Here is a 13,699-nt window from a genome sequence, read left to right as displayed (position 1 = left end):
TTCTGCTAGATTCTGGGACACTCTCTTTCAAGAAGTAGACTCCATGTCACCTACCCTTGAAACAGAGTGGATGTTTTGTTGACCAGTCGATTATGATGCCACGAGGCCACTGGCTTTCACAGCTGGGTTAAGAACAGCATCACCTTCTACTTTTGCATACCAGAATTCCTGCTCTCTTGGAGCTCAGCCACCTGGTTGGAGGGATATTCAGGAAAACCACTTGAGAGGAACTAACTACCAGCATCAACTTGCCAGTGCTGTGAGATGGCTTGGAATTGGCATTTCTGGCCATCATCAAGCTTTCCGGGCTGGTAAAGCATGGAGCAGAGTTATATCTTCCTTGCGGATCCCAGGGAATACTACAGATTTGTGTATTTCTAATCTTATGATGTGGGCTGGAGAGATGGTTGCTCTTCCAGAGGTCCTGGGTTTGGTTCTCAGTACCCACCCACACGGTGGTTCAGAACTGGAGTCTGTAACTCCAGTCCCAGGGGAATCTGATGTGATCTTCTAGCTTAACACATTAGACTGCATCACTGTGTCCTTTTCACAGTGGACTCTTGAGTTCAGGAAAGCATGATTCACCTTTTCTGTAGTCTTTCTGCCGTAACTCTGCACCAAGCCGTGTCCTTCAGGCATTCATTCAGCATTTACTGTTTGTGCTGGGAGCCATTGTTAGGTAAGGCCTGCCTGTGTTTTGGCAGTCCTGCCTGGGAAAGCAGCTGCACTGTTGTGCTATAACCTTAGAAAACCTTAACCCCATCTAAACGACACTTTAAAATGGAAGCAGCAACATCTCCGTAACAGTCTCATGAGGGGGGCTGGAGAAATGGCTCAGCAGTAAAGAACACTCCTTGCTCTAGCAGAAGACCCACATGGTGCCTCACAACCACCCTTAACTCCAGTTCAGATGGATCTGGCCCCTAAAGGCGCCAGACTCATGTTGGTTAGTATGGTCAACTTGATAGAATCTATCAAGTTGGAAAAGGGCCTCTGGGCATGCCTGGCGGGGATTGTCTTGATTTAATGGATGCACGGGTACTTAATTGTGGATGTGACCTTGGCTGTATAAACGGAGAAAGATGAGCACCAGCAGGCAAAATTCCTGATGATGGATTGGATGTGACCAGCTGTGTGTTCCTGCTGCTGTGACTATATCCCCTTACAAGGGACTGTAACCTGTAATTTTTGAGCTGAAATCAACCCTTTTTCCTTTAAGTTGCCTTTGTGGGGTACTCGATCGCAGCAATAGCAAAATGAAAACACCCAGCAGCCGGGCGCCTTTAATCCCAGCACTTGGGAGGCAGGGGCAGGCGGATCTGTGAGTTCGAGGCCAGCCTGGTCTGCAGAGCGAGTTCCAGGACAGGCACCAAAGCTACATAGAGAAACCCTGTCTCGAAAACGAAAAAAAAGAAAGAAAACACCCAGTAATCTCTTTTAGGGCCTTCACTCTACAGACAATCCTACTCTTTTAGGATCACTCTGAGTGCTCCGATCCTTCAGGTGGATCACTCTAGTTAGGAAATAAGATTGTTAGGCTCAGCTGTAGGTGGTGGCACAGGCCTACACTCTCAGCACTCAGCGGGCAGAGGCAGGAGAATCACGAGTTCCAAGGCAGCTCAAGGGGGGTACAGTGGGGAGTGCTCCAGGCTGGACCTGGTTCCATAGTGAGCCCTTTCTCAGAAAAACCAAACCCAAAGGATAAAAATCCCGCTAGGCTCGAGCATTTAGGTTGCATTCCTTTGGCCTCCTCCCTTACTTGCTCCAAATCCTCTTTTTTTTTTGGGGGGGGGGAGGGTTTGGAGGGGTCAGAGGGGGTTCCCTTTTTTTTTTTTTTAAATGTGAAATTTAAACACTTAGAATTACTTGTCAGGGCCTTGATCACTAGCGAGTTCCCCAGGTGGTAGAAGCTTGGCCATCGGAGTTGCTCCGGTGTGCTCCTCGCTGGGCACGAGCGCGCGCTCCCCCGGGGTTGGGGGAGGGAGAGGGCAGGGAGAACCCGCCGCAGCGCGCAAAAACCGCGGGGGACATTGAATGAACAAAACCGACCGAAGGAATGAATGGGCTTACGTCGGGGGGCGGGGCCTTTGTTACGTCGCCCACCGGCGCAGGCGTGGTCGCACGGACGCCGCCGGCTCGTGGGCGCCGCCGGAAAGGGGGACGTTCCTCCCCCACCCCCCCCCACTCCCCCACCCCACCCCCGCACCCCCATCTGGCGCAGATCCCGCCGCGGGGCCAAGAAGTCGGGCGCCGCCTCGCGCCGCCTCCCCCAAGTCCCTGCCCCGCCGCGGAGCGTCACTTCCGCCACCCACCCCCCTCCCCCGAGGGGGCTAAGGTTGGGGCGGGGCGTGCGGGGGAGGGAAAAGGCCGCCCGCAGCCCGCGCGCGCGCGCGCGCCCAAGCCGGGACTACATTTCCCGAGGGGCCACGGCGGCGGACGCGGCGAGCGCGAACGCGAACGCGAACGCGGCGACGTCCCCCGGAAGTGGAGCCCGGGACTTCCACTCGTGCGTGAGGCGAGCGGAGCCGGAGACAAGAGCAGAGGCCGAACTCGGGATCTGACAAGATGGCCGGGCTGCCCCGCAGGATCATCAAGGTAACCGCCCCGGCGGGCATCTTGGGGGGATGAGAGGGCTGCTCGCTCGCCTTCTTCCTCCCGCCGGGCCGCCGCGGCCATCCGCTTCCCCCCCACCCTCGGCAGCCGCCGAGACGGCCCGAGGGAGGGAGGGAGGGAGGCATCGCGGAGAAGGGTCCGGCGGCGGCGAGGAGGGGGCGCCCGGGAGACTTCCGGCCGCCGCTGAAAGCCGGACACCGGGGCCGGGGGCAGGGGAGGGAGCGGCTCCGGGGCTGCGGGGACCGCGGCACGGGGAGGCCCCGGCCGGTGCCGGGCGGAGGGCGGGGCTGCGGGGCCGGCTCGGGCCTCGGCGGTCTTTTCTCGATCCCCGGGCCGGCGGGCATCGCGGCGTGGCCTGGGCGCGGGGTCGGGGACCCCGGGCTAGCCGCTCCGCCCCGGAGCCTCCCTTCCTTTGGGCCGCCAGTCCCGGGTGCAGAATGAATGAGCCGGGCCCCCCGAGAGAGAGAGAGAGCCGGGCGGGGCCGCGGCGGAGCGCGAGAGGCGGCTCCGGGAGGGCCGCGCGTCCTGCCACCGACCCCGCACATGTTCGTCCCGGCCGCTCGCACTCGGCGGCGGCCTTGGGGGCTCGGCGGCGCCCGGTGGCCCTGGCTTCCGTGTCCGCTTGCCCGCGTTTCCTTCCTCTGCACGTAATCTCTGCGAAGTGATTTTACTCTGGTTGGCAAACTCTTTTTTTTTTTTTTTTTTCTTTTTCTTTTTTGGACCAACTGTTTTCCATTCCGAGGCGCTCGTTTAATTACCCAAGGCTTCTCGGAGGGGCCTCAGTTAAATGGGGATGAGCTGGGAAATAGTTTGCCTGCCTCGCAGGTGACCTGCACCTTGAAGATTAAGCGCTCCCGAGGCTCTTTAGGAATACCGTGTTTCGATAAGTACATATGGAACCAGGGAGGAACTCGTATCTTGGTTTTCTAGAGGCTTTACATAACCCCGTTGAGTCTTCAGACACGATAGGTAGAGTAATCCAAGAAAACTAAATCCTAAAAAAAAAAAAAATCTGGCATCCTTTTATGAAGGATATTGGTTAAAAATCTGCACCGCTCGAGGGACCAGCGAAGAGCCCAAATTGAAGCTTCATTTTGCTTGCTGTAATCTAGTGAACACGTATTTATAGCGGTGTTCACTCTCTGAAGGATGTCGTGCACTGTGTCACAAATGTGTGAGATTGGGGTGTGTGACAGAAAGGTGCTTAAAGTAAAAAAAAAAAAAAAAAGACCATTGTAAGAGTTCTTAGGAAGAACGAGTACATGGTCAGTGAGCACTGGAGTCTTAACATAAACTTCCACTGCCGTATTTTGAATCTCCGATTCTTTCACAGTGGATTTTAATTGTTGGGCCGTGCATTAGAAGGCCCTGGCGGTCGTTTAATTCTGAAACAGACACATGGCCACTAGCGATCGTGTTAATCAGTATTGCATTTGAAAAATGAGGGCTCCCCACCACCGACCATCAAGTTTCTATTTATTGTTACTTTGATTGTGGACTAAACATAGTACAGATTGCTAATGAATAAATTCTATAAAATGCACAGCATATCTATCAGTTGATGTAGTTTTTTCATTTTTGCTTGATTCTGAAGATTGGTATTCTGCAGTAATATGAAAGTCTTGGATGGGAAAATGAATTCTGTGGAATATTGGTTATAAATTTACGGAAATGGTTTAAAGTAGAAAGTTGAAAGTGGTGCCCACAGTTGAGTTCATTTGGTACACAATGCTTAAGCATACATTCAGGTTGCCATTTTGCTATATAAAACAAGGTAGTGGTAACTCACGCTCTAATATTTAATCTTTGCAGTATTTTATTGCAGGCACCTCTTTTGATTTAATAATTGACTTTAGTACTTTCAGCTTTAAAGGATCACCGCCCCGCCCCCCATCACTAGGGCAGATTAAGAGATTAGTATCCATTTTTGTATTATGTAGGTTCTATAATCAGTATAAAAAATTTTTTTTCTAGTGTTGGGGATTGAATTGAAACTAGTTAGGGCTTTGGTACATGCTCTGCAGATGCTTTACCACTGAGCAACACCCCAAGAAGAAAAACATATATTTACATTAAAGTTTCTTTTGAAGTGTGTGCAAGCCTACTGAGTGCTATCCTCAACGCTGCACACAAACTGATCATGGTGTTATTTTGTTTGTTTGTTTGTTTTTTGTTTTTTTTTTTTAAACAGCGGTTCTCTCTAGCCCTGGCCTGCCTGGAACTCAGATCTACCTGACTCTGCCTAAAGTGCCGGGATTGAAGGAGTGTGCCACCGCACCCATCCATCGAGGTGTTTTATACTTAGGATCCCAGTGTGATAGAGGCAGAAGGGTTTAGAAACTTCCAGCTGGGCGGTGGTGGCGCATGCCTTTAATCCCAGCACCCTGAGACAGAAGGCAGATGGATCTCCGTGAGTTCCAGGACAGCCAAGGCCACACAGAGGAACCCTTAAAAAAAAAAAAGTTAAACATCCTTGGCTTCTTAGGAGGTTGAGGCCAGCCTAGGACATATATGAGAGGAGCTTATTTCAAACAGGTTACTATACAGGGGGTCTATGTGATGAGAACTGTGTGGTAAGGGTACCTGAGGCCATAGGGACATACTTTCTTCTATTGGATTAGTATTTTATTTCTTGGTAACCTTTAGCTTTCAAAGGATAAGGTCTACTATTGCTAAGAGTCCTTTGTTTTTAATTTTTTGAGACAGTACCTCTCCATGTAACTCCTGTTAGCCTCACACTCAGAGATCTCCCTGCATCTGCCTTCCCGTTCTGGAATTAAAGGTGTAGGACACTATACCTGGCAGTGTTACTATTCTTATCTCACAAATACCAAATAGTTTGATTTAGACAATTTGGTTTGGGCAGTTTAGTATGGTGCTTTCTACCTCATGATGGCTCTTATATTTGTTCATTTCTAAAGCTATTTGATGACATTTTGTGAACCAGGTAACATGTTTTTCGCAGCCTAGTGAATGATTCAAATGACTTTCCTATGGTCTTAAAACTGCAAGTGTGACCTTCCTGTCTCTTATTTGAGAATGACATAAGGTATGTAAAAAATAACCTTGATAGCAGTGAAGTGAAAGATAACCCCCTTCACTTTAGATGGGGTCTCACTGTGCAGCCTTTGTTGACCTCAGAATGCTCTGCTCCTGATTGCTGGGATTAAAGGTTTGTGCCACCATACCCAGTGGAAGTGACTTTTTTTTGAGTTACTGTTCATCTGGTGGATTCTGCTCTCAGATTCCTGTGTTCACTCCATTAGAAATTCTGTAGGCTTGCTGGGTGGTGGTGGTGGTGGCGGTGGCGGTGGTGGCAGCACACACCTTTAATCCCAGCACCCAGGAGGCAGAGCTAGGCGGATCTCTGTGAGTTCGAGGCCAGCCTGGGCTACAGAGTGAGAAACCCTGTCTTGAAAAAAAAAAAAGAATCTTGAAATTCTGTAGTCTCTATTTTGTATGTTAGGCACATTTTCCCATCTGTCAGAAGCCGCTGGTCAGGTCTGTCCTTTGCTGCCTGCTTTGTTGCATTAGTGCGTTTCTAAGCAGCAGGTGGTTTCTTGATTTAAAGATGCTGTACTGCTGAAAACTATAGTGGTTCTCCAGCACATAATAAAATCAACGTCTTGACTAACTGTCCCCAACTACAAGACCCTGCATATATATATCTGGGATCGGCTCATCTCTTGTACTTGACTGAGGCTGTTTTCCTACAGTTAGAGTGTTGGCTTGCTCTGCCTTGGGTAATGAAGGGTTAAACTTTGGTAATGTGTATTGTGTTCTTTTCTCATAAGTCCTGTCCCTAGAGAGGTCTACAGCTGTGGAATAACCCTTCTGTACACTGTGATTCTATGTGGCTGTGATTGGTTTAATAAACAAGCTTACTGGCCAGTAGCTGAATAGGGTAAAGTTAGGTGGGAAAGCCAAACTGAGAATGCTGGGATGAAGAAGGGTGGAGTCAGGACTGGCTAGACAGACCTAAAGGAAGCAGAAGAATGTGCCATGCTAATGGGTGATTTAAATTGTAGAAGTTAGTAATAAGCCTGAGCTATTGGCCAAGCATTTACAATTATTATAAGTCTGCATTTACTTTGGAGCCAGTGGTTAGAAGAGGAAAACTCTGCCTACAGTCTACCTTAATTTTAGTTGTCTTGTTTCTTTGTCCACATAATCCCCTCTTTTTCTCTGTGTAACACTTAATACTTCTTAAACCTGTATTATGACTTTGGGTGATTCTGGCATTGCTCCTTAATGTCAAGAGAATCTTTGGTGAATACATAATAGACATTGCAATACTAATTGACATAATGAATGAGATTTATGTGGAAAAATTTTTACAGGAGCTGTGATTGTATATTATAATTTGATGTTGTTGCTGTGTTTAGTAGTGTTCATTTGAACTAGCAGTGTCTGAAAGGATATATAGATATAGATGTTCTCTTTTCTTGGTACACAAGAGTTCATGTGAACCAGGCTGGCTTCAGACTTCCTCTGAACTCCTGATCTTCTTGCCTCCAAATGTGCCACTGCACCTAGTTTTATGCAGTGCTAAGTGTTGCACCTAGGGCTTCCATGCTAGGCAAGCATGCTGCCAACTGACATGCTGTCTCTTGTGTGCCTCCTCCAAATTCATCAGAAAACAGAAGGCTAGGACCAAATGGAGGGAGAGCTCTAGAGGGGGCAGAGATGATTAAGATTGACACATCTGCCTTTCAGGGTTTCAGGTCTTCACTGCAGACACCAGAGTTTTAGTGTCCTGTCAAAGGCCACAGTAATTCAGCTCACGTGTACTCGGCTTCTTCCCCTGCTCATGCACAATCCTGATAGCCTCCCCACCCACCTGCCAACAGTTTACCTTCAGGGTGACTCACTTTATAGAGCTGCCTTATAGGATTGTAACTAATTGCTTGTTGATAGCTTTTAAACTGTGCCCTCGAATATTAATAGCTTTGTTTACATGGCATTTTTTGTGGATGATACTGGGTGTTGGTAGTTATTTTTTAGCTATTAACTCCCTTGCTGCTCTCCTGCAAGTTCTTGCTAACTAACCCAGATTATCCTCAGACTTGAGATCTTGCTTCAGCCTCGAGAATGCTGTGAGTATAAGGTGTGGACTACCAACCACATCATTTGGCATTAGAATTTTTCTCAGTTTAAAGCTAATAAAGGTCACTCAAAAGTATTCTTAAAGTGAGAGATTTCTCTTATCCTGTTTATCATAAATAAGAACTGGTTATTTTGGGAATGGATAAATCTAATTTTGGCTTTATGTTACACTGATAGGATACTCTAATCTTTAAAAAAAATCTTAATTTTTAGCTGGGTGTGGTGGTTGTGTGCCTTTGATCCCAGCCCTCAAGAGGCAGAGGCTCATGGATCTGAGTTTTGGGCCAGTCTGGTTTATAGAGCAAAGTCCAGGACAGCCAGGGCTACACAGAGAACCCCTGTCTTGAACCCACTCCCCATTTTTTCAAGTGCATGTATGCTTGCTTGCTTGTGTACACATAGACCATGGCACACATATGGAGCTCAGAGGACTGTTTTGGGGAGTTGGTTCTCCTTCCCTGACTTCTGGGGATGGAACTCAGGTTGGCAGGTCTATGCTTTTACTCACTGAGCTGTCTCTGATCCCATTTGATTGTTTTTGAGACTTGGTTGGTCTTGAATTTGACATCATGCACCAGCTTCCAGAGTGTTGGGATCACAGGCATGCCAACACACCCAAAGTGACATTCTTTTGACTTGTTAAAATTAGTTATGGATAAGAAAATACTGTCTGATAAAGCCAGGCGGCGGTGGCGCACGCCTTCAATCCCAGTACTTGGGAGGCAGAGCCAGGCGGATCTCTGAGTTCAAGGGCAGCCTGGTCTACAGAGTGAGATCCAGGACAGGCACCCAAACTACACAGAAACCCTGTCTCGAAAAACCAAAAAAAAAAAAAAAAAAAAAAAAAGGAAAATGCTGTCTGATAAAATGGTAGCTGAGTTATTCAAGGAGTTGATTAAAATGTAATAAGCTGGCGATGTGGTAGCTCATTTGGTAGAGTGCTTGCCTAGTGTGTAAAAGCCCTGGCTTTGGTGGCCCATGGGCGCTAGTTTGAGCACTCAGGAGGTAGATGCAGAAGATCCGGAACTTTAAGGTTATACTCCTCTACTGAGTTCCATCCAGCCTGGACTACATAAGGCCATCTCAGAAGCAGCCTGTCAACCAGCCAGCCTCCTCACCTAGCATACTAGTTTCTTTTCTCCACTTTTCCTTTCTTGTTTGGTGGGAGTTTCTGCTTCTCTTCTCCCCCCTTTCCTCCTCTGTCTTTTCCTAGGATGGCTTCTTGCTTGTCCTCCTGTTTCAGCCTCCTGTGTGTTGAGATTATGGAGGCATGCTTGGTTTTTATTTCCTCAGCCCTGCAACTCGCCATGTAGTATATAGGCTCACTTTGCACATTTTAATCGTGAACTCCTACTGCTGATCCATAGCCAGCCCCTAGATACTTTGAAATGTTGACTTCTGCATCTAATTGCGGATACATCTTGGTTTAAAAAAGAAAATGGGCTGTTCAAATTTGCAAGCTCTCCTTTAATTTTCAGTGCTATCATTTGTTTTGTCTCTGTCAATTTGGTTATTTTTAGGAAAATCAATTTGTATTCTCACAGTCTTTACAGATTTAGGGATTACAGCTATCATAGCTAAGAAAACACTTCAGTAACCTAGTAAGACTTGAAGGGCACATTTCATTCTTCATAACTGATTTGTCTGCCTTTCTGTCCTCTACTGGAGAGTCATGTTCTTACGCAGAGGGACTAGTAAGTATGAAGTGTGGAATAAGGTAGAGAAAAAACAGTGGTATATTTTATAAATCCAGTATGTGTGGTTGTATAACATCTTAAAAAACTTCAGGGTTAGGGTTTGTTGAAAATCATGACTGTTTAGTCAGTGTGTTCCAAGTTAGCACTGATATCTGTTGAGCAGCCAGAAGTAGTGGTATGTCACTGTTATCGCCTCCCAGGAGTCTGAGGCAGGAGGATAGTGAGTTTGAGTGTCACCTCAGCTACATAAGGGGTGTATGGGAAGGTGGCTCATTGGTACAGTATTTGCTTACCATGTGTGAGGCCCTGGATTTGATCCCTACCTAGTACTACAAAACAAACTCTTGGGCAGGCAAAGCTTTGTCAGCTTTTAGATTGTTAAATTCAAATTTAGTCTGTAGATAATGTTCATTAGAGAGTTGTTGTATAGAGTGACTTTTTCTTCTAGATATGGTCTTAAACGCTATAGTCCAGGGTATTGGTTTCTTACCCTGTTGCTATGATTAAATAAACTTCACAAAAACAACTTAAGGGTCTTTAATCCCAGCACTTGGAAGGCAGAGGCAGGCGGATCTGTGAATTTCAGGACAGCCTGATCTACAGAGCTAGTTCCAGGACAGCCAAGGCTACACAGAAAACCCCTGTCTCAAAAAAAAGAAAAAAAAAAAACCCAAATACAAACAAAAAACAAACCCACAAAAGTTAAGGGAAGAGAAAGAGTTTCTTATTGTTTTAAAATTATTTTATTTGTATAGGTGTTTTGCCTGTATGTATGCCTGGTGTCCATAGAAGCCAGAGAGGGCATCAGATCCTCTGGAACTGGAGCTTAACATAATTGTGAGCTTTTGTGTTGGTGCTGGGAATTGAACCCATGTCTCTGGAAGAGTAGCCAGTGCTCTTAACCACTGAGACATTTCTCCAGCCTGAGAAAAGGTTTATTTTGACTCACAGTTCATGGATAACAGGTCATCCTGGTGGGGAAGCTAAAGGCAGAAGTTTTGAGGCCCCTGGTCAAGTTGTATCTGCACAGGAAGCCAAGAATAGTGAATGTTTATGTTCAGTTAACATCCATCTTCTACAGTCCAGAAACCAAGCCCAGGAAAGGAATGGGGCTACTACCTTCCTTAAGGGTGAGTGTTCCATCCTAATTAAATCAAGGTAATGCCTTATGGGAATGCCTATGTGCTAACTTTAATCCAAATAATCTCTCTTATAGGTATAACCTAGAGGTTTGTCTTCCAGGTGATACCAGATATTGTCATAGTAATAATCAATATTTGTCATAATCAGGCTGTCCCAGAACTTACTATGTAGCTGGCCTTAGACTCTCTGCACCCCTCCAGTCTCAACCTTTCAAATAATGGAATTCTAGGCATATGAGACCCCATGCCCAGATTTGTGACAACTATTCAGTTTTTTAATTCTTTATAATAATGAGATCTTACTGACAATGAACTGGGTATTGTTCTAAGCACGGTGTATGCATTCATTTAATTCCAGCAATAATCCTGTGAGTGTATTATTCCTTTTTATAGATCAACTGTCTTGCACAGGGGGTTCAGTAATTTATGGAATATTGATTTGAACCCAAGTGGTATAGTTCCCTGGGCTAAATACTACATACAGCAATGCATTTTTTTTTGTTTGTTTTTAAATATGTGGACTAGTGGAATGGAAGCATGTCCAAGGGAAGGATTTAGCTACTTTGTTTTCTTGGTTTACAAAAAAATGTGGGGTGTGTGTGTGTGTGTTTTGCACCTCGTGTATCTATGGTGTCTGGAGGCCAGAAGTGGAACTAGAGTTAAGGACAGTTGTAAGCTATGTGGGTACTAGGAACCAAACCTGGGTCCCCTGCAAGAAGAGCAAGTGTTCACAACTGGCAAGCCATCTCTCCAGGTCCTGTCTTTTTGCTTTTCTTTGTCCAGAATTCTTTACTGTTTAATCATAGGCTTTTGCCTGTTGTTGTATTGAAGTTTGTTGTACGTTTGCTCAAGTTCCCTGACTTCAGAGTTTGTGGTTCTTTGAGACTAGACTAGAAAGCAGTTATTACCACCATGCCACTCGATATTTCCTGTCTTCCCTTTGAATCCCTCCCTGCCTTCCCTATGAGATGAGGTCTTGCTGTGTGGCCAGTATCCTCAGTCAGTCAGTCTCCTTGCACTTCAAATGCTGGTATTATTAATTACAACCCTGTGATACCAACTTTGGCTCTGTTCTTAGGACACTCAAGTTGTCATATCACATTGAAACCATTTTAATGTTAACTGATTTTGGATGGGTGGTGGTGGCACACACCTTTAACCCCCAGTACTCAGGAGGCAGAGGCAGGCAGATCTCTGAGTTCCAGGCCAGCCTAGTCCACAGAATGAGTTCCAGGACAGCCAGAGCTGTTGCACAGAGAAACCCTGTCTCAGAAAACAAAAGAAAACAAAAACAAAAAAGCCTTTGTGTTCTACTAAATAAGCCTAGAAGTAGATTCAATTTCTTTTTTTGCTCCCATTGTGTTTTCAACTCAGAGAAGGATTTATTTGTATCTGACTCCCATTTGGAGAGAATAAAAAAAAAAAAAAATACCTTCCTCATACAGTTTTCTTCTGCCTGCAGATAATTCTTGGTGTTAGCTTAGGAAAAAAAATATTTTTTTCCACAGTTGGAAATAGTGATTTACAGCTATAAAACTTGACGTTTCTTACCCTTGGCTGTGAAAGAGCTATTCTCATTACCGCCTCCCCCTAACACCATGCTTTGTTGTTGCTTTTTTTCTTTCTCTTTCTTTCCTTCTTTCCTTCTTTCTTTCTTTCTTTCTTTCTTTCTTTCTTTCTTTCTTTCTTTCTTTCTTTCTTTCTTTCTTTCTTTCTTTCTTTCTTTCTTCTTCTTCTTCTCTTCTTTCTTTCTTTCTCTTCTTCTCTTCTTTCTCTCTCTCTCTCTCTCCTCTCCTCTCTCTCCCTCCCTCCCTCCCTCCCTCCCTTCCACCCTCCCTCCTCTCTCTCTCCTCTCTCTTTCTTGTTTTGTTTTGTTTTTCGAGACAGGGTTTCTCTTGTGTAGCTTTGCCCCTTTCCTGGGACTTACTTGGTAGCCCAGGCTGGCCTCGAACTCACAGAGATCCGCCTGCCTTTGCCTCCTGAGATTAAAGGTGTGCGCCACCACTGCCCGGCACTTTTTCTTTTCTTTTCTTTTTTTTTTTTTTATTGTGCAGGAATTGAACCTAGGGCCCCATGTATGCAAGTATTCTATTGCTGATCTCCCCCCCCTTTTTTTTTTCTTTTTTTGACTTTTTGAGATAGAGTCTAGACTGAAGTTGCCCAGGCTGGCCTTGAATTTGAGATGATATTCTTGCTTCAGCATTCAGCCATGCCATCCTGCTCTACTAAGTCCAGCTTGTAGATGGAGTTTTTCGTCAGGAGTGCGGCTCCTAAATTACCACTTGGAGACTTATTAATTATAAATGCTCAGCCAGTAGCTCAGGCCTGTTACTAGCTAACTCTTACATTTTAAATTAACCCATATTATCTACACTCTGTCATGTGGCTTGGTACCTTTTCTTAGTACAGCAAGTTCATCTCCCATCTGCTTCCTCTTCATCTCCTTGAGACTCTTTAGATTCCTCTTCCTCCTCTTTTTGTCTGCCAGCCCCACCTATCCTCTGCTTGTCCAGCTATTGGCCAGTCAGTTTCTTTATTAAACCAATTACAGTGACATATATTCAGACAGTGTAAAGGAATATTCTACACCAGCTGTTTTTGTTATTTTTTGTTTTGAAGACAGACTGATCTTAGTCCAGGCAGTGGTAGTGTACCTCTTTAATCACAGAACTCGAGTCAGAAGCAGGTACATCTCTGAGTTTAACGCCAGCATGTTCTACAGAGTGAGTTCCAGGACAGCCAAGGCTGCACAGAGAAACCCTGTCTGTCTCAAAAACCAAAAACCAAAAAAGACTGGATCTCATGTATCACAGACTGGCCTAGAATTTGCTGTATGGAAGGTCCTTAAATTTCTAATCCTCCTGCCTGGAATTCTGTGCATTGGCATTATAGGAGTACACCACCACCACATTTCACATTTTAATTAGAAAAGTTCTTTCCTTTCAGAAGGTTATTTATTAATACATTACTAAAAATGCAGTTATTGTACCAAGTGTTATATACTAAAAATAGCAATAGGAAAAAACTCCTCCCCTTTTTTCAATCTAGCCTAGTAAAATGTTACTTTCTCACTGAATATTGAAGTAAAAACTAATTGCTTCATTTGTTTTATTATCTATTTTTTTATTTTCTGATTTTTTT

The 13,699-nt window shown here is 45.4% G+C and overlaps 1 protein-coding gene across 2 annotated transcripts in view; it reads left to right on the top strand.

Moving 5' to 3' along the window:
* Window positions 1-764: 764 nt before the first annotated feature.
* The window catches only part of Ube2n (ubiquitin conjugating enzyme E2 N), a 33,540-nt gene continuing 20,605 nt past the window's right edge, over window positions 765-13,699 (top strand). The window contains exon 1 of one of the 2 annotated variants that reach the window (XM_037196800.1): window positions 765-946. In XM_037196800.1, the coding sequence (XP_037052695.1) occupies window positions 911-946 (36 nt within the window). In that variant the 5' untranslated portion in view covers window positions 765-910. Of the gene's footprint in view, window positions 947-2,459; window positions 2,596-13,699 lie in introns of those variants that run through there. The other variant, XM_028855698.2, reaches the window with a different exon arrangement.

This window comes from Peromyscus leucopus, chromosome 18 (genome assembly GCF_004664715.2).
Source record: "Peromyscus leucopus breed LL Stock chromosome 18, UCI_PerLeu_2.1, whole genome shotgun sequence".
Taxonomy (NCBI): domain Eukaryota; kingdom Metazoa; phylum Chordata; class Mammalia; order Rodentia; family Cricetidae; genus Peromyscus; species Peromyscus leucopus.
Note: the sequence above shows the minus strand (reverse complement) of the source record. Positions and strands in the feature narration are given on the sequence as shown.